At 47.5% G+C, this 19,564-nt stretch overlaps 1 protein-coding gene across 2 annotated transcripts in view; it reads right to left on the reverse strand.

Moving 5' to 3' along the window:
• LOC136631484 (leukocyte immunoglobulin-like receptor subfamily A member 5) overlaps positions 1-1,181 on the reverse strand; it is a 49,166-nt gene extending 47,985 nt beyond the window's left edge. For both annotated transcript variants that reach the window (XM_066605785.1, XM_066605784.1), the window contains exon 1: positions 1,110-1,181. In XM_066605785.1, the coding sequence (XP_066461882.1) occupies positions 1,110-1,161 (52 nt within the window). In that variant the 5' untranslated portion in view covers positions 1,162-1,181. The remainder of the gene's footprint in view (positions 1-1,109) is intronic.
• Between the last annotated feature and the right edge of the window lie 18,383 nt (positions 1,182-19,564).

The following is a 19,564-nucleotide window of genomic DNA, read 5'->3' on the forward strand; positions in this document are numbered from 1 at the left end:
GCTCAAAGATTGAATGGCTCCTGTGTTCCCTGATCAAGAAGCCGCTCAGTAAACAGAAGGACTGGCAACTACTGAGTAAGTTCTCCCTCAGTGCTTTGTGAGGGGCCATATATACACGGGCCAATAGCCGCCCATAATTGCATGTGTAAAGGTACCTTTATTTGCTAAAAAAAAGAAGTTGGAAATTCTGATCACAATTTGTAAAGAATGCAGAACTAAAGCAGGTTGTCTGAGTTATAGAATTTCTGTACAAGCAGGTCTCCATGCTCTAACATACCAAATTAGTATAAACTCTCCTAGCTCCTGCTATGTCCTACGCTGCTGCTTCAGTCTCCCTTCTCATGTCATGTTTTTAGGCTTTGTTATTGGCTGTAGCACTTGTGACGACTTGTAAACTGTGCAGGACTGCAGCCTGTAAACACACAAGCGCACAGCACCAGTCCAGGACACAGCAGGGGTGGGGCAAGGTGAGTATATGTTCTTTCTTATGTTAGAGCATGGGGAGCTCTCTAAGGCCCCATGCAAACGGTCGGGTTTTGCAGCAATAACCCTCCATAGCTTGCAAAGCAAAAAAGATTCTTCATGCACACGAGCAGAAACCAATTGAGGTTTCCGCTTGCGGGTGAAAAATCACAGCATGCTCCATTTTCCTGCGGTTCCTGCAAGGACAGTTTCCATTGAAGTCAATGGAAGCTTTCCGACCTGCGGCCCATCTGCAAATTGACATGGCAGACAGGCAGCAGATTCGCAGGAAAAGCAGGAGTTTAAAAAAAAATTGTACTGCGAGTTGTGCAGACCATTCACAATACAGAGAAGCCGGAAGAAGAGTGGTCCGCTCGGACACCACTGCCTGCACACACAGGTACGCAAGATCACCTGGTGCAGTCAGGACCTGCCGTGTGCATGAGGCCTAACTCAGACAACCTCTTTAAATGACAAATTGAGAACAACTACATTTGTACTGTACTTTCAGAGTCACAATTGTACGGCTCAGCCCAGACACACATAAGTACGACAGCAGAGACATAACATATAATACATCTAACAGTCTATATAATCTCTATGCTGCTCCTTCTACTGTGTGAAGATTGTTTTAGCCGTCTACTTACAGAAATAGATAGTGAAGGGATGTGAAGACATGGCCACATTCGTCTCCTGCATACAGACACCAGAGAAATGCTTTACGATATCAGTGTGGAATGAGGGAAGATCTTCACCTCAAAAACAAAAGGGAAAAATAACTTCCTGCTTTTGTTTCTTGTCACTTACAAGAAACACTCTTACAAAATGCCCAACTTCCATTAACCCCTTCCCGCTGCAGGTCTTAAGCTTTTTTATTTTTTATTTTTCCAGCGACTAGCTACATGAGGTCATGTGTTTTTACAGGAGGAACTGTAGTTTCTATTGGTACCATTTAACATAGCAAATCATTGATTGGAAAACTTTTTTACGTTTTTTAGTAGGTTAAATGGAAAGACCCTCTCCCCACCCAACTCCTGCAATTAGTGGGATTTTTGTTCTTACAATGTTCATGCTGTAGTCAAAATGACATTTCATTCTTTTTCTGTGAGTCAGTACAATTTTGACAATAACAAATTTATATTGTTTTTTTAATTCCTTAGTGACAAAGCCTGTTTGCGCCTTAATGACCAGGACAAATTTTAGATATCTGACATGTATCCCTTTAACGTAGAATAACTTCATTAAGTTTTGCATATCCAAGTGATTCTGACATTGTTTTTACGCCACATATTAGACTTTATTTAGGTAGTAAAAATAAACAGATAGAATTTGTGCATATTTATTAAAAGTGCCAAAAGTGGCATTTCTCAGGGTGAAATTACTCGTGATGCCGCGGGAATATGTACGGACGGCTTTCATTGTAGTCAATGGAAGCCACTGGTCATGCTATACATCCGCTGTAGCACAGCGGAAGTATAGCGTGAATATGCGCCCCGCCCACTGCGTCATATGATGCTGCTGGCATGTTATACACTGTACTGCGTATGCATGCTGGTGTGTCGTGCTGAAGCTGCACAGCGGATCCGGAGGTGAGTATGGGGTCTATGGGGGGAGCGCCGTCACAGATTCCGCTGCGGTATTCTGCTTGTGGAGCCTGTCACGGCTGTGGGCATGAGCCCTAATACTAGTCAGCCACTCCCTGCAACATTTTGTAGGTGTATCAGTGGTTGTTCATCAGTATTCTGTACGTGTACAATGTTCCTTCATATTGCAACTTGGCAGACTGCATGCGGAGGGATGTGGTGTCCATACTGGCCCTTGTATTTTTCATCAGTATATCAGTAAGTATGACCGTTGGCAGTAATTCTTTTGAATTGATATGTCCTCTTTCTGTGATTTCTTTGTGTGCACACCACCAGACTTCAGGGACTAGACAGGCCTGCCAATCACCATGTACTAAAAATACAGAAGTGTGACGAGATGAGCCAGGAACCTATGGACTGTTATTGCAGGATATGCATTCGTCAGCTGAGGACAAGTCACCGGTTAATATTTAAGTGGGATTTATACTACGTGCGGTGGATCCCCATTTATTACCGCCTTTACTGCGGCAGAGGAATTATAAGGACTAGAAATACCTTCACTGCTTAATTCCCTTTAAAACCTAACTTTTATAAATTTAAAAAGGAAGGGCTCAGAAAGGACAAACAATAAGATATAACAAACACTACTTCTTATCTGGGTTGAAAGTGGGACCCAGATACGGTTTTTCAGACTAAGGGATTGTTTAAGATTCACATAAAAAGGATTCCAGTTGTAAAATAGGCCCCACCGAATATATGTGCCCTCAATAGAATCAATTTGTCCGATAATTGAATAGGTTAAGTTAAGTGAGGAGCAATGGCAGTGCCCCCACCCACTACTCTGCACTAGAATGTTCACAGAGATACTTCACTAACTTTCAACACATTGCTATAATAGCAAAATAGTTCACTAGCTCGACGTGTTTTTTGCCGTGTAACCGGCTCTTCAGGAACCAAAAGTGAACCAGGTACCAAATTGTAGTGTTAATTGAGAAATAACAGAGGACTTCTCACTAAAGTCCTCAAGGTTAACACAGAGGGAGGTCAAGAAGTCTTAAATAACCTTGGCCAGCAATGCTGCCTTAATAAGGGATTACGGCTATATTAAGTGGGAAAAATGCCCACTTCTATTGGATAAGTGTCCCCTCAGGTGGACACAGTAAATGGCCAAGATGGCCTATCCAGAATAAAGGACTAGACCCTCATAAGTAGACTTGGTAGTCTCAACACTGGCCAGAGTAAATGTATAAAGACTAGAGATGAGCGAACACCAAAATGTTCGGGTGTTCGTTATTCGGAACGAACTTCCCGCGATGCTCGAGGGTTCGTTTCGAACAACGAACCCCATTGAAGTCAATGGGCGACCAGAGCATTTTTGTATTTCGCCGATGCTCGCTAAGGTTTTCATGTGTGAAAATCTGGGCAATTCAAGAAAGTGATGGGAATGACACAGAAACGGATAGGGCAGGCGAGGGGCTACATGTTGGGCTGCATCTCAAGTTCACAGGTCCCACTATTAAGCCACAATACCGGCAAGAGTGGGCCCCCCCCCCAACAACTTTTACTTCTGAAAAGCCCTCATTAGCATGGCATACCTTTGCTAAGCACCACACTAGCTACAACAAAGCACAATCACTGCCTGGATGACACTCCGCTGCCACTTCTCCTGGGTTACATGCTGACCAACCGCCCCCACTCCCCCCCACAGCGCACACCAAAGTGTCCCCGCGCAGCCTTCAGCTGCCCTCATGCCACGCCACACTCATGTCTATTTAGAAGTGCTTCTGCCATGAGGAGGAACCGCAGGCACACACTGCAGAGGGTTGGCATGGCTAGGCAGCGGCCCTCTTTAAAAGGGGCGGGGCGATAGCCCACAATGCTGTACAGAAGCAATGAGAAATAGAATCCTGTGCCACCGCCATCAGGAGCTGCACACGTGGGCATAGCAATGGGGAACCTATGTGCCACACACTATTCATTCTGTCAAGGTGTCTGCATGCCCCAGTCAGACTGGTAATATGTACCTTAACAGTAACCGCGTTGGTGGTAATGTGGTGGTGACTGAGGACCTAGTAGCACGGTTGTATTTTGTTGGTTTTCGGAATGCGGCCAGGATTAAGTGGGCCGTGGCGGGGGGATGGTGTGGGGGCTCTCGTTGTGTCGGTAAAGGTGAAATTCTTGGACTGCCACCAGACGAACCAATGCAAAGACATTTGCCAAGAATGTTTTCCCTGTTGGAGGAGGAGGGGGATGTTTTTGAGGCACTACGTGTCCTCTCCACGTGTCCGTGGTTATATGCACCTTTACAGTAACCGCGTTGGTGGTAATGTGGTGGTGACTGTGGACCTAGTAGCACGGTTGTATTTTGTTGGTTTTCGGAATGCGGCCAGGATTAAGTGGGCCGTGGCGGGGGGATGGTGTGGGGGCTCTCGTTGTGTCGGTAAAGGTGAAATTCTTGGACTGCCACCAGACGAACCAATGCAAAGACATTTGCCAAGAATGTTTTCCCTGTTGGAGGAGGAGGGGGATGTTTTTGAGGCACTACGTGTCCTCTCCACGTGTCCGTGGTTATATGCACCTTTACAGTAACCGCGTTGGTGGTAATGTGGTGGTGACTGCGGACCTAGTAGCACGGTTGTATTTTGTTGGTTTTCGGAATGCGGCCAGGATTAAGTGGGCCGTGGCGGGGGGATGGTGTGGGGGCTCTCGTTGTGTCGGTAAAGGTGAAATTCTTGGACTGCCACCAGACGAACCAATGCAAAGACATTTGCCAAGAATGTTTTCCCTGTTGGAGGAGGAGGGGGATGTTTTTGAGGCACTACGTGTCCTCTCCACGTGTCCGTGGTTATATGCACCTTTACAGTAACCGCGTTGGTGGTAATGTGGTGGTGACTGCGGACCTAGTAGCACGGTTGTATTTTGTTGGTTTTCGGAATGCGGCCAGGATTAAGTGGGCCGTGGCGGGGGGATGGTGTGGGGGCTCTCGTTGTGTCGGTAAAGGTGAAATTCTTGGACTGCCACCAGACGAACCAATGCAAAGACATTTGCCAAGAATGTTTTCCCTGTTGGAGGAGGAGGGGGATGTTTTTGAGGCACTACGTGTCCTCTCCACGTGTCCGTGGTTATATGCACCTTTACAGTAACCGCGTTGGTGGGAAATGGCCTCGCCGCCATCATGTCTTTGGGAAGCCTCTGTTTCCACACCCCAGAGACATACCATTAGCAGCGGTATAGGCAGAGGCCAGAATTCGTAACATTTCAGCCGTAGCATTAGGACAGGCCCCACTAACATATCACTAGCAGCAGTATAGCGGGAGCGCAGTCTTCGTTCCATGTCAGCAATAGTAGCACTCAAGACAGGCCCCAGTAACAATTCCGAAGCAGCAGTATAGCGGGAGCGCAGTCTTCGTTCCATGTCAGCAATAGTAGCACTCAAGACAGGCCCCAGTAACAATTCCGAAGCAGCAGTATAGCGGGAGCGCAGTCTTCGTTCCATGTCAGCAATAGTAGCACTCAAGACAGGCCCCAGTAACAATTCCGAAGCAGCAGTATAGCGGGAGCGCAGTCTTAGTTCCATTTCAGTAGCCTTAGTATAGCCAAGGCCCAAGTTACATTTATGTAGCTAAAGTGTAGGCCAACCCCACACACCTTTCTGTACCATGAGTGCAGGCGAAGAACATACAAATTGCTATGATTACACTGTAGGTGAGGGCCCCAAAAATTTGGTGTACCAACAGTACTAATGTACCTCAGTAAAAATTGGCCATGCCCAACCAAGATGGCAGGTGAATCGCTTTGGTTAATGTGGCTTAAGTGGTAACTAGGCCTGGAGGCAGCCCAGTGTAACGAAAAATTGGTTCAAGTTAAAGTTCCAACGCTTTTAAGCCCGTTCAGCGTGATTACGTGAGGTTTCAGGAGGAGGAGCAGGAGGAGGAGGAGGAATATTATACACAGATTGATGAAGCAGAAATGTCCCCGTTTTGGATGGTGAGAGAGAACGTAGCTTCCATCCGCGGGTGCAGCCTACGTATTGCTTACGTATTGCTGCTGTCCGCTGGTGGAGAACAGAAGTCTGGGGAAATCCAGCCTTTGTTCATCTTGATGAGTGTTAGCCTGTCGGCACTGTCGGTTGACAAGCGGCTACGCTTATCTGTGATGATTCCCCCAGCCCCACTAAACACCCTCTCTGACAAGACGCTAGCCGCAGGACAAGCAAGCACCTCCAGGGCATACAGCGCTAGTTCAGGCCACGTGTCCAGCTTCGACACCCAGTAGTTGTAGGGGGCAGAGGCGTCACCAAGGATGGTCGTGCGATCCGCTACGTACTCCCTCACCATCCTTTTACAGTGCTCCCGCCGACTCAGCCGTGACTGGGGAGCGGTGACACAGTCTTGGTGGGGAGCCATAAAGCTGGCCAGGCCCTTAAAGACTGTTGCACTGCCTGGGATGTACATGCTGCTCGATCTACGCACATCCCCTGCTACCTTGCCCTTGGTACTGCGCCTTCTGCCACTAGCGCTGTCGGCTGGGAATTTTACCATCAGCTTGTCCGCAAGGGTCCTGTGGTATAGCAACACTCTCGAACCCCTTTCCTCTTCGGGAATCAGAGTGGGCAGGTTCTCCTTATACCGTGGATCGAGCAGTGTGTACACCCAGTAATCCGTCGTGGCCAGAATGCGTGCAACGCGAGGGTCACGAGAAAGGCATCCTAACATGAAGTCAGCCATATGTGCCAGGGTACCTGTACGCAACACATGGCTGTCTTCACTAGGAAGATCACTTTCAGGATCCTCCTCCTCCTCCTCCTCAGGCCATACACGCTGAAAGGATGACAGGCAATCAGCCGGTGTACCGTCAGCAGCGGCCCAAGCTGTCTCTTCCCCCTCCTCCTCATCCTCCTCATGCTCCTCCTCCTCCTCCTGTACGCGCTGAGAAATAGACAGGAGGGTGCCCTGACTATCCAGCGGCATACTGTCTTCCCCCGCCCCCGTTTCCGAGCGCAAAGCAGCTGCCTTTATGGTTTGCAGGGAATTTCTCAAGATGCATAGCAGAGGAATGGTGACGCTAATGATTGTAGCATCGCCGCTCACCACCTGGGTAGACTCCTCAAAATTACCAAGGACATGGCAGATGTCTGCCAACCAGGCCCACTCTTCTGAAAGGAATTGAGGAGGCTGACTCCCACTGCGCCGCCCATGTTGGAGTTGGTATTCGACTATAGCTCTACGTTGTTCATAGAGCCTGGCCAACATGTGGAGCGTAGAGTTCCACCGTGTGGGCACGTCGCACAGCAGTCGGTGCACTGGCAGCTTAAAGTGATGTTGCAGGGTGCGCAGGGTGGCAGCGTCCGTGTGGGACTTGCGAAAATGTGCGCAGAGCCGGCGCGCCTTTACGAGCAGGTCTGACAAGCGTGGGTAGCTTTTCAGAAAGCGCTGAACCACCAAATTAAAGACGTGGGCCAGGCATGGCACGTGCGTGAGGCTGCCGAGCTGCAGAGCCGCCACCAGGTTACGGCCGTTGTCACACACGACCATGCCCGGTTGGAGGCTCAGCGGCGCAAGCCAGCGGTCGGTCTGCTGTGTCAGACCCTGCAGCAGTTCGTGGGCCGTGTGCCTCTTATCGCCTAAGCTGAGTAGTTTCAGCACGGCCTGCTGACGCTTGCCCACCGCTGTGCTGCCACACCGCGCGACACCGACTGCTGGCGACATGCTGCTGCTAACACATCTTGATTGCGAGACAGAGGAGGAGGAGGAGGAGGAGGAGGGTGCTTTAGTGGAGGAAGCATACACCTCCGCAGATACCACCACAGAGCTGGGGCCCGCAATTCTGGGGGTGGGTAGGACGTGAGCGGTCCCGGGCTCTGACTCTGTCCCAGCCTCCACTAAATTCACCCAATGGGCCGTCAGGGAGATGTAGTGGCCCTGCCCGCCTGTGCTTGTCCACGTGTCCGTAGTTAAGTGGACCGTGGCAGTAACCGCATTGGTGAGGGCGCGTACAATGTTGCGGGAGACGTGGTCGTGCAGGGCTGGGACGGCACATCGGGAAAAGTAGTGGCGACTGGGAACTGAGTAGCGCGGGGCCGCCGCCTCCATGATACTTTTGAAGGACTCCGTTTCCACAACCCTATACGGCAGCATCTCAAGGCTGATGAATTTTGCTATGCGGATGGTTAACGTTTGAGCGTGCGGGTGCGTGGCGGCCGTACTTGCGCTTGCGCTCCAACAGTTGCGCAAGCGACGGCTGGACGGTGCGCTGAGCTACACTGCTGGATGGGGCCGAAGACAGCGGAGGTGAGGGTGTGGGTGCAGGCCAGGAGACGGTAGTGCCTGTGTCCTGAGAGGGGGGTTGCATCTCAGTGGCAGGTTGGGGCACAGGGGGAGAGGCAGGGGTGCAAACCGGAGGCGCTGAACGGCCTTCGTCCCACCTTGCGGGGTGCTTGGCCATCATATGTCTGCGCATGGTGGTGGTGGTGAGGCTGTTGGTGTTGGCTCCCCGGCTGAGCTTTGCGCGACAAAGGTTGCACACCACTGTTCGTCGGTCGTCAGGCGTCTCTGTGAAAAACTGCCAGACCTTAGAGCACCTCGGCCTCTGCAGGGTGGCATGGCGCGAGGGGGCCCTTTGGGAAACAGTTGGTGGATTATTCGGTCTGGCCCTGCCTCTACCCCTGGCCACCGCACTGCCTCTTGCAACCTGCCCTGCTGATGCCCTTGACTCCCCCTCTGAAGACCTGTCCTCCTGAGTAAGCGTTGCACACCAGGTGGGGTCAGTCACCTCATCGTCCTGCTGCTCTTCCTCCGAATCCTCTGTGCGCTGCTCCCTCGGACTTACTGCCCTTACTACTACCTCACTGCAAGACAACTGTGTCTGATCGTCATCGTCCTCCTCACCCACAGAAAGTTCTTGAGACAGTTGGCGGAAGTCCCCAGGCTCTTCCCCCGGACCCCGGGAACTTTCGAATGGTTGGGCATCAGTGACGATAAACTCCTCTGGTGGGAGAGGAACCGCTGCTGCCCAATCTAAGCAGGGGCCCGAGAACAGTTCCTGGGAGTGCTCCCGCTCCTGAGCAGGTGTTATTGTAGTGGAGTGAGGAGGCTGGGAGGAAGGAGGAGCAGCAGACAGAGGATTCGGATTGGCAGCAGTGGACGGCGCAGAACTGCGGGTAGACGATAGGTTGCTCGAAGCACTTTCTGCCATCCAGGACAGGACCTGCTCACACTGCTCATTTTCTAATAACCGTCTCCCGCGTGGACCCATTAATTGGGCGATGAATGTGGGGACGCCAGAAACGTGCCTCTCTCCTAATCGCGCAGCAGTCGGCTGCGACACACCTGGATCAGGAGCTTGGCCTGTGCCCACACCCTGACTTGGCCCTCCGCGTCCTCGGCCACGTCCACGTCCTCTAGGCCTACCCCTACCCCTCAGCATGCTGTATTACCAGTGATTTGATTTCACAGGCAGGAAATAAATTGGCGCAAGACTGCAGGCCAAATATAATTTTTTCCCTTTTTTGAAAACGAAAGGCCCCACTGCCTCTAGTGAATGAATAATCTAAGTTTAATAACTGTGCTGTTTTCCTGCTAATGTGTCACAGAACGTGAGGGTAGCAGAGTTATTAACTGTGGCAGAGCAGGTATTTTTTTTCCCAATTAAGGAACGCAAATGGCGAAGCCAGGAGTAAAACGTAGCTGGGTGCGTATGATTTTTAAAGGTGTCACACGCAGCCGACACGTGTCCACCGCCCTTAGGACGGACAGAGGCCGGACAAATAGAATTATTTTCCGTTTTTTGGCACCAAAAGGCAGCACTGCGTATATTCTATGAACATGAGAAGTTTAATAACTGTGCTGTGTCCCTGCTAATGTGTCACAGAACGTGAGGGTAGCAGAGTTATTAACTGTGGCAGAGCAGGTATTTTTTTTCCCAATTAAGGAAAGCAAATGGCGAAGCCAGGAGTAAAACGTAGCTGGGTGCGTATGATTTTTAAAGGTGTCACACGCAGCCGACACGTGTCCACCGCCCTTAGGACGGACAGAGGCCGGACAAATAGAATTATTTTCCGTTTTTTGGCACCAAAAGGCAGCACTGCGTATATTCTATGAATATGAGAAGTTTAATAACTGTGCTGTGTCCCTGCTAATGTGTCACAGAACGTGAGGGTAGCAGAGTTATTAACTGTGGCAGAGCAGGTATTTTTTTTCCCAATTAAGGAAAGCAAATGGCGAAGCCAGGAGTAAAACGTAGCTGGGTGCGTATGATTTTTAAAGGTGTCACACGCAGCCGACACGTGTCCACCGCCCTTAGGACGGACAGAGGCCGGACAAATAGAATTATTTTCCGTTTTTTGGCACCAAAAGGCAGCACTGCGTATATTCTATGAATATGAGAAGTTTAATAACTGTGCTGTGTCCCTGCTAATGTGTCACAGAACGTGAGGGTAGCAGAGTTATTAACTGTGGCAGAGCAGGTATTTTTTTTCCCAATTAAGGAAAGCAAATGGCGAAGCCAGGAGTAAAACGTAGCTGGGTGCGTATGATTTTTAAAGGTGTCACACGCAGCCGACACGTGTCCACCGCCCTTAGGACGGACAGAGGCCGGACAAATAGAATTATTTTCACTTGTTTTACAAGCAAAAGGCAGCACTGCATATATTCAATGAATAATAACTGTGTTGTGGCCCTGCCTATACAATTCTTTCCCTGCAGTATCAATGGAGGGTGCAATGCTCTGCAGAAGCGATTTTGAGAAGCAAAAAAAAAATGCAGCACAGCTAACAGCAGCCTGGACAGTACTGCACACGGATAAATATGGCCCTAGAAAGGACCGTTGAGGTTCTTGAAGGCTACACTCACTCCTAACACTCTCCCTGCCTATGCAGCACTTCTGTCCCTAATGCCAGGTGCAACGGTCTGCAGAGGCGATTTTGAGAAAAAAAAAATTGCCACTGCTAACAGCAGCCAACACACAGCTATCAGTGGCCCTAATAAGGACCTTTGGGGGGTCTTGAAGCCTACACTAACTACCAATTTTTTCCCTACAGCAGCTCCGGTACAAACAGCACTGTCCCTCATCTAAATCACACGGCATCTGAGGCGAACCGCGGGAGGGGCCGACTTTTATGTTCGGGTGACACCTGATCTTCCCAGCCACTCACAGCAGGGGGGTGGTATAGGGCTTGAACGTCACAGGGGGAAGTTGTAATGCCTTCCCTGTCTTTCAATTGGCCAGAAAAGCGCGCTAACGTCTCAGGGAAGGAAGTGAAAATAACCAGAACACCGCATGGTGTTCGTTACGAATAACGAACATCCCGAACACCCTAATATTCGCACGAATATCAAGCTCGGAAGAACACGTTCGCTCATCTCTAATAAAGACCAGAAGAGCCAAATACTAAAATCTGGAACAATACCCTAAATGTTAAATGGTGCTGCCCCTATCCCTATGCTACTGCCTAAGTAGGAGGATCAAACTAAGTAGCAACAATGGAAAAAGTTGTGGTGAGGTACAACAAAATAACTAAGCAGCAGACAAAGCCTCGAGGCCTCAAGGCTTTGTCTTCTGCTTTGTTATTTTGGTGTATAAAGTTTTAAAGGGAATTAAGCAGTGAAACCATTTATTACCGGGTTAATACGTTCTGTGGTAATATCGCCTGTTCTATTGTTAAAGTGTGTTATTAAACTTTATGGTTAACAAAATATTTTTATATCATTCCATTAACATTAACGCTATTCCTACTTTTAGTTAGAGCTAGTTGGGTTGTCAGATGTTTCTGTAGTGACTGCCTAACTTCTTGCAAGTGACAACATTGTCTATTGTTCATTTGTAGAGATGAGCGAGCATACTCGTCCGAGCTTGATGCTCGTTCGAGTATTAGGGTGCTCGAGATGCTCGTTACTCGAGACGAACACCACGCGGTGCTCGTCTCGATTAAACGAGCACTGACCATTGAATTCAATGGAGCCGGCAATACAGCCAGCTCCATAGAAAGCAATGGGCTGCCGGCGAGCGCGGGATGAATTTTCGGGAAGGGCTTAAAAATATAAGCCCTTACCTGAAAATCATCCTAAAATGTGTAAAAAGTAAAAAAATATATATACTCACCTTGTCCCGGCAGAACGATGTTAGCCCATTGAATTCAATGGAGTCGGCAATACAGCCGGCTCCATTGAAAGCAATGGGCTGCCAGCGAGCGCGGGATGAATTTTCGGGAAAGGCTTAAAAATATAAGCCCTTCCCTGCAATTCATCCAGAAATTGTTACAGCTGTGGCAGAGGAGAACGATCTTAATGCTGACATAATTTTTATTTTTTCATTTTTACACATTTTAGGATGATTTTCAGGTAAGGGCTTATATTTTTAAGCCCTTCCCGAAAATTCATCCCGCGCTCGCCGGCAGCCCATTGCTTTCAATGGAGCCGGCTGTATTGCCGACTCCATTGAATTCAATGGGCTAACATCGTTCTTCTCTGCCATAGCTGTTACAGCTGTGGCAGAGGAGAACGATCGTTATGCTGACAGTGGGGGGGGGGGGGGGGGTCTCACTCTTGCCCCTATTGTGGCTTAATAGTGAGACCTCGGAGCCCGAAATGCAGCCCTGCATGTTGCTCCTCGCCTGCCCTATCCATTTCTGTGTTTTTTACATTACTTTGGTGATTTGCTAAGATTTTCACAAATGAAAACCTTAGCGGAGCACCAGTCATATACAAAAATGCTCGAGTCGCCCATTGACTTCAATGGGGTTCGTTACTCGAAACGAACTCTCGAGCATCACTGAAAGTTCGACTCGAGTAACAAGCACTCGAGGATTTTGGTGCTCGCTCATCTCTATTCATTTGTTATAATAACAACATATTTTTGTAAGCCTGGCGTCCACATCGTGCCCTGATTCCTGTGTTTCCTGTGTTATCGGACCACACTGGTACCGATCTGATGACCTCGTTGCCAGGTGCCAAATTGGTAAATATGTAAGCCCGTGATGAGGAGATTTGCTAGCAATTATCTATCAATAGCATGAAATCACTCCATGTTATGTCAAGATAAGACATTTCTCCATGAGAACTCATCGAATTCTACTTTATTAACAACATTACCAACTCTTATAGAGAAAGAAGAAGGCGTATTCAAGAGTTACTTGGTACAAAGATTAGTGTTACATAGGTTACTGTTACAAAGGTGAAAATACGTATTAATCACAAGACTTATTGACATCTACCAAATAGTCTCAAAAGCCCTTGAGACTCGTCTCAGACAGAAATTACCTAAGTCAGGATATTGCTGTTGCGTTAGACAATAGTTCTGCTATAGTTGTGTGTCTTCTCTGTTAACCCCTTGAGTGGCGGGTTTCCTACCACCCTGTCGTGCCCACCAGGGCAGGTTTTTTGAAATGGTCTAATCATTGAATTTTAACTAATTTTGCAGTTGCATCTCAAGAGCCATAACTTTTTCATTTCTCCATTGACATGGCCATATAAGTGCTTGTTTTTTGCGGGACAAGTTGTGATTTTTTTAAACAGGGGGGAGGAAAAAAAGAAATGGGGAAAAAAGAAAAAAAGGGGCCATGTCATTAAGGGGTTAAATAATGCATTAACTTCCTTCTCTGGGTCATTACGACGCATGGATACCACATGTGTGATTTTATTTTTGATTTTTTTTACCGAGTAAAGGGAGAAAAGTGTTTTTATAATTTTTTTAAATAATTTTTTTCCTTTTGTTTTTTTTTTTTTGTCCCTTTAGGGGACTTCCACAGGGACCCATCAGGACCCCTGATCACATTCCGGGGGTCCGATGGTAACAGCCCTTTACATGCTGCAGTGATAGCCCTTTACATGCTGCAGTCACATAGACTGCAGCATGTAAAGGGTTAACACAGCAGAGATCGGGGGTTTTCTCTGATCTCTGCTGTAAGAGCTGGTTACCAAGCTGTCCTCTGACAGCCAAGCAGTAGCTCTCCCTGCCACAGAGACCATCGGCTTGCTTCTGACAAGCCGATGGTCTCTATGGCAACCTATAAACAAAGCAGGAGAGAAGCAGGAGATTGCCGGCATATCGGCAATATCTTCTGCTGGTTTTTCAAAGCCCTTGCTTTGTTCTCTGTGGGTCTGTGCAGGCAGAGCATACTGTCACAGCTTGTGGCATTGTGCTCTGTAGCTCCCATAGTGATACATAGCCCGGAAATCTTCCGGGCTATAGCGCTATGGGCAGTGGAGCTCGTCCCGGAAAATTTCCGGGCGTGCCACTCAAGGGGTTAACATAGCTTAGCCTTATTTAATTTGTCTGTTGACTTTTTATCTTAAAATCCTAATTCCTGACACTACAAAGCATAGGTTTTGGTCTTCTATTTAAGGGCCAATAGTTCAATACAAGGTAAGAAACATACACTTATTGCATTCTGAAACTTAACACTTTATATTCCATGACATTTCCCCCTTTTGTTTCTTATCTGGTCCCAGAACAACAGTAAATATTCGAAGTACTTCAGTCCATCCTAGCGATGTTTGCCAGCCTTTAGCAATAACATTTCATCACTATTGTTCTGACCAATACAAGAATAATCAACGCCAGGTGAACATAAGAGCTGGGCATATATACCATTTTGTGCTATCATAGTGGGTATCACCTTTTTAGCAGATTTTGCTAATATGCAGCGTGTACAAGATACTACACAACAACCTACTACTACAAAAGCAATTACTATAATAGTCAAAGTGGTAAGAAGAGACGTGATCCAAGCACTCCATTGTCCAAAAATGTCCTCCAACCATGATGTAAATGGATCATAAACACCAGAATTCTTTTTGAAAGTTCAATAGATAGGCTTAGTAGAGTAGTCCATGCAAAGCTTTAGTTACTGATCTGTCCGGAGCCGTGTTGTTGGGATGTAGGTGCAGCATGAATCCCCAATCATCTTGCAGACTCCTCTTTTTTCTGCTATTGGCATGTCCAGAGCAAGACAGTTCTGAAAGGCCATGGAGGATGTTGGTCATAGTTGTTCCACTAATCCTGGTATGGCATCTCTGGTGTAGTTTACAAATCTCTGTTGATTATAATTTATATAATTAATCCAATCAATATTTTTATTAATTGTGCACCAAGGACAAAAGACAGATTAGATTCCTCCTGTAATCTGGTTTCTGGCTTTAAACTCATTTTGCACTCCCCTGGGTACCCCTATTTCATCAATATAAATACCTGCATCAAAAGATCCACCTGGTAGACTACGTCGCAGTCTACGCAGAGATTGTTTATGTCCTGGTGGGGGTGCCTTTGTGTGTCCTCTCCACCCAGCTGCAAACAGCTGAAAGGGGAGGAGTACCTTTGTAGGTGCGCACTTACCTTTCCAAACTTTGGACAGGGTTGCACGCATGCTACCATCACCACAAATCCACCAGACATCCTGCAATGGAGTTAACATATTTTCAAATTGAACCTGTAATGAAGCTGAGGAAAGTATAGTCCTAGACAAGGGGCCAGACCAAACAGAATCTCATAAGGACTGAGACCTGTCTGTTTGGTGGACATTTGTCTTGTTGACAAGAGAGACAAGGAAAGACACTCAGGCCAAGGTCTATTCAATTTGGTCATTGCTTTTAAAAATTTTCTAGTCCCATTTAGGCCTTAGTCAGACGGCGTTTTTTCGCGCGATTTGCGCATCACATGTCGCATGCGCAAATCGCGTGACCGGAGGCGAAAAATCGCGGGAAAAATCTGCACCTAGCCGCGTTAATCGTCGCAGCAAAACGCCTGTCTGACCGGAGAAAAATCGCCGTGCGCATCAAAATGCGCATGAAACTTAGACTGACCGGCGAAAAAAATGATTTTGGTGCGCACATAAAACGCCGAACGCAGATAGGCGCGATCTGCGAATCGTCGTGTCCTATAATTTATTGCATATCCGCATAAAAAGCGGACATGTGACCGATACCATAGCGAACCATTGGTTCTATATATGCGCGAATCGCATGCGCATGCGCAAATTGCGCGAAAAAACACCCGTCTGACTAAGGCCTCAGCCTCTCTACTCCCCCACTGCTTTGAGGATGGTAGGGTGTGTGGAATGCCTGTTCTTTGCCTAAAATTCCTGCCATCTCAGTAAAGTGAGTACCATGGTCACTCAATAGTTTCTGGGACACCAAACCTACAGACCACTTCAGACAGAAGCTTTTTGGCTGTATTTTTGGCATTAGACGCAGAAACGGGGTAAGTCTCCAGCCAGAGAAGAGAGCAATACATACAAGGACGTATTCAAATGGTCCAGATTTAAGGAAGTTGTATGTAGTCAATCTGCAACCTCTGGAGGGGGTACAAGGGCCTAGGAGTGTGTTTAGAAGGGATTTTCACAGTCCTACCTGGGTTGGACAGTGCACAAGTCATTCATCCCTGAGTATAAGAGACAACAACTACCGAAAAACTGGACGCATACCAATTCCTGGAAACAAGATCACACATTGCAATTTTAGAGGCATGCGTTATGGAGGCTAGCACTGGAAACAAGGCTCTTGGAAGACAAGGCTTCCCGTGAAGTGTCCATATGCCACTGGAATCTGAAGTGGCTCCTTTTGCTTACCAACCCGACACTTAATGGGAAGATGCTTTTTTCTGAAAAGACAAAAGAAGATGCTGTGAGACATTTAGCGATGGTGACATGTTGTCTTCTTCTTGGCAGGTGGCCAGAACTGCCGGTGTAAGGGTCAGCAGGGCTGCTTCTTTGGTTGCTTGGTCTGCCAAGACATATCTAGAGTCCGTGTAAATGTTAGCTGTCTTGTGCCAGCATACAGGCATGTGTAAGGGCCTGCAGTTCAGCCTGTTGGGCTGAGACGTGTGCAAGTAATGACTGTTGATGAAGGACAGTGGTCTGTGTGGTGACCGCATATTCAGTGTGAAATTGTCCATCTATAGCATACCTGGAGCCATCAACGAACAAGGTTAAATCGGGACTAAGTAGTGGAGTGTTCTTGATGGAATCAAACCCAGAAGATTCCATCTGCATGAGCTGGGCGCAGTCATGAGGTTCTTCTTGAGTCGCTTGGTCAGTGTCATCCTGTTCCGGTAAGAGAGTGGCAGGATTCAAAGTCTGACAGCAGGTGATGGTAACGTTGGCAGGCATCAGGAGGGCACATTGGAGTCTCAGGCAACAGGCTGCAGACAAGTACTTGGGCTAAACCTGTGTTAGAATGGCAGAGATATCATGTGGTGCTAACAGTTGTACCTCATGATCCAGAACTAGGTCTGCTGACTTGTCCAACATCCTGGAGACTGCCGCTACTGCTCGTAGACATGAAGGTGATTGTCGGACGACGGGGTCTAACCTGCTGGAGTAGTAGGCTACGGGTCGTTGGTGCCCTCCGTGCTGCTGTGTGTCCATTGTTCTCATTGCAGTAGAGCCTGAAGGGTTTGTCGTAGTTGGGCAGGCCCAGAGCTGGGGCTGCCAAGATGGCTACTTCTGTAAGTTGGAAGGGTTCTTTCTTGAGACAGTCATACAGTGGCTACATCAGCTGCGAAGCATTCACAGTCCATGGTCTACAATAAGAAACAAGTCCTAGAAAGGTACGTAGTTTAGAGACAGAAGCGGGTACCTTAATGTCCATAACGTCAGATTTACGGTGCTGGGTGAGATGACGAGCTCCTGACGTGAGACAATGTCCAAGAAAAGTCACAGATGAACAACAAAACTGGAGCTTCTTCTTTGATGCCTTACCTCTTTACCAGGAATTGAAGATAAATTAAAGCTTCTAAGCATGTAGCTTTGTCTGGAGCACAGAGCAAAAGGTCATCAACGTATTGCAACAAAACAACAGCCTGTGATTCAGGTTGCAAGCCTTCCAACACTTGACCCATGAGCTATGAGAACAGGGAGGGTGATATCTGAGCTCCCTCCAGCATCACAACCCAGGTATATTGTTTGCCTGTGTGTGTGAAAGCAAACAAATACCTGCTGTCTTTTATAATAATAATAATAATCTTTATTTGTATAGCGCCAACTTATTCCGCAGCGCTTACAGAGGGATAGAGAAATACATGGCAATGGGACTCCTGATTTCAAGTGGTACTGCTAGTCTGCCTATATCCGCTGTTCCCTCACTCCAAAGGCGGGGCTGGAAACTTGTAAGCATTGTTCCAGCTCCTCCTCTGACAACAAACGTATACATACGGCTATAGGGGTTTCTGAAGACTGACAAAATGCAGCTAGTATACAGATTTCTTTCTCTGCTAACTGACCCGTGATTTTAACCAACCCATCCTCCCTGAACTCTAAGAGGTGTGGATTTTCTGCAGCAAATCCGCTCCTAATAGGTTGAGAGGAGAGGTTTCATTAACCAACAATCGAGTAGTCAGAAAATAATTAGTTGTGAACTTCACTTCTATTGGCTTAAAGAAAGGAGTATCTTTTGGTGTTTCATGTACTCCTACACATAAAAGACTTTGTTTACTGACATCACTCTCTTTGACACGTCTGCTGTGTATTACACTAGTGGCTACTCCAGTGTCTACCAGAAAGGGGAGAGGATTTTCTAAACCTACAGTCAGAGACAATAGGTACTGGGCCCCTTCTGGATTTGCTAACTTGCAAAGGGCAGACATCATCAATGAATACAGACACTGGATTACCTGTTTCCAAATGGTCAGAGAAGCATGGTCTGGATTTGAACTGTCCATTCTGAGCCTTAGGAGATGCCCTACATTGTCTACGCATGTGGCCCTGTTTGCCACAGTTGTAGCAAGTGATAGGTTTTCGGGATTCATTATTGTCCAGGTTTTCAAGTACAGTAGTACAGGAGACTAGCTCAAAACCGCAGACAACTTGAAGAAGAACCTGAGCCTCTAGAGTACACCATTCAGGACGGGCGGCTTCTAATTTGTCCTTCAGGGTCTTTATAAGACCTCCCACAAAGGCTTGTGTATGAAGTTGGGCATGTGCAGAGACATTAGGACTGTATCCCAAGTCCCTCCACGCTACCAGAATCCTAGACAAACATTTTTCTGCTGATTCTGTCTTCTCCTGCCTAACATCATGTAGGGTAATTCCTAACTCTGTCATACACTTTGAAGCCCAGTCTTTCAGATGATGTAGTAAAGTAGCCCCTGAACCTGACACCTTAGGGTCAGGTGGTGGATTAAATTCCTCAATCATCAAGGGGAAGAAGAAGCAATCAGCCTTATGTCTGTCCACTTCTTCTAGGTCTTTATAACAGCAGTCATAAACTCCTGCTAACTGTAGACAAGCTCTATAGAACCCCATGGGTTGTTTCTCAGGATCTGGCATTGTTAGTAATATTATCTTTCTCATTCTGTACTTACTGACACCATCATTTTCAATTCTTTCTTCTATCTGCCCTTTAGCAACCAGGCGGGCACATCTGTCCCAACCTTCAGCTGCCTCCAGGAGTTTAGCATCTTTAAAACTGCCTTTATATTCTATCATTGCATTTGACCACAGACGGGGACTGAGGATCCCATGTCTGGTGTCGTGTTTCATGATAGACATGAAAGCCTTACATTCTTTAGCTATCTCTTTACCTTCCATA

The sequence above is a fragment of the Eleutherodactylus coqui genome, chromosome 6 (assembly GCF_035609145.1).
Source record: "Eleutherodactylus coqui strain aEleCoq1 chromosome 6, aEleCoq1.hap1, whole genome shotgun sequence".
In the NCBI taxonomy this organism is placed as follows: domain Eukaryota; kingdom Metazoa; phylum Chordata; class Amphibia; order Anura; family Eleutherodactylidae; genus Eleutherodactylus; species Eleutherodactylus coqui.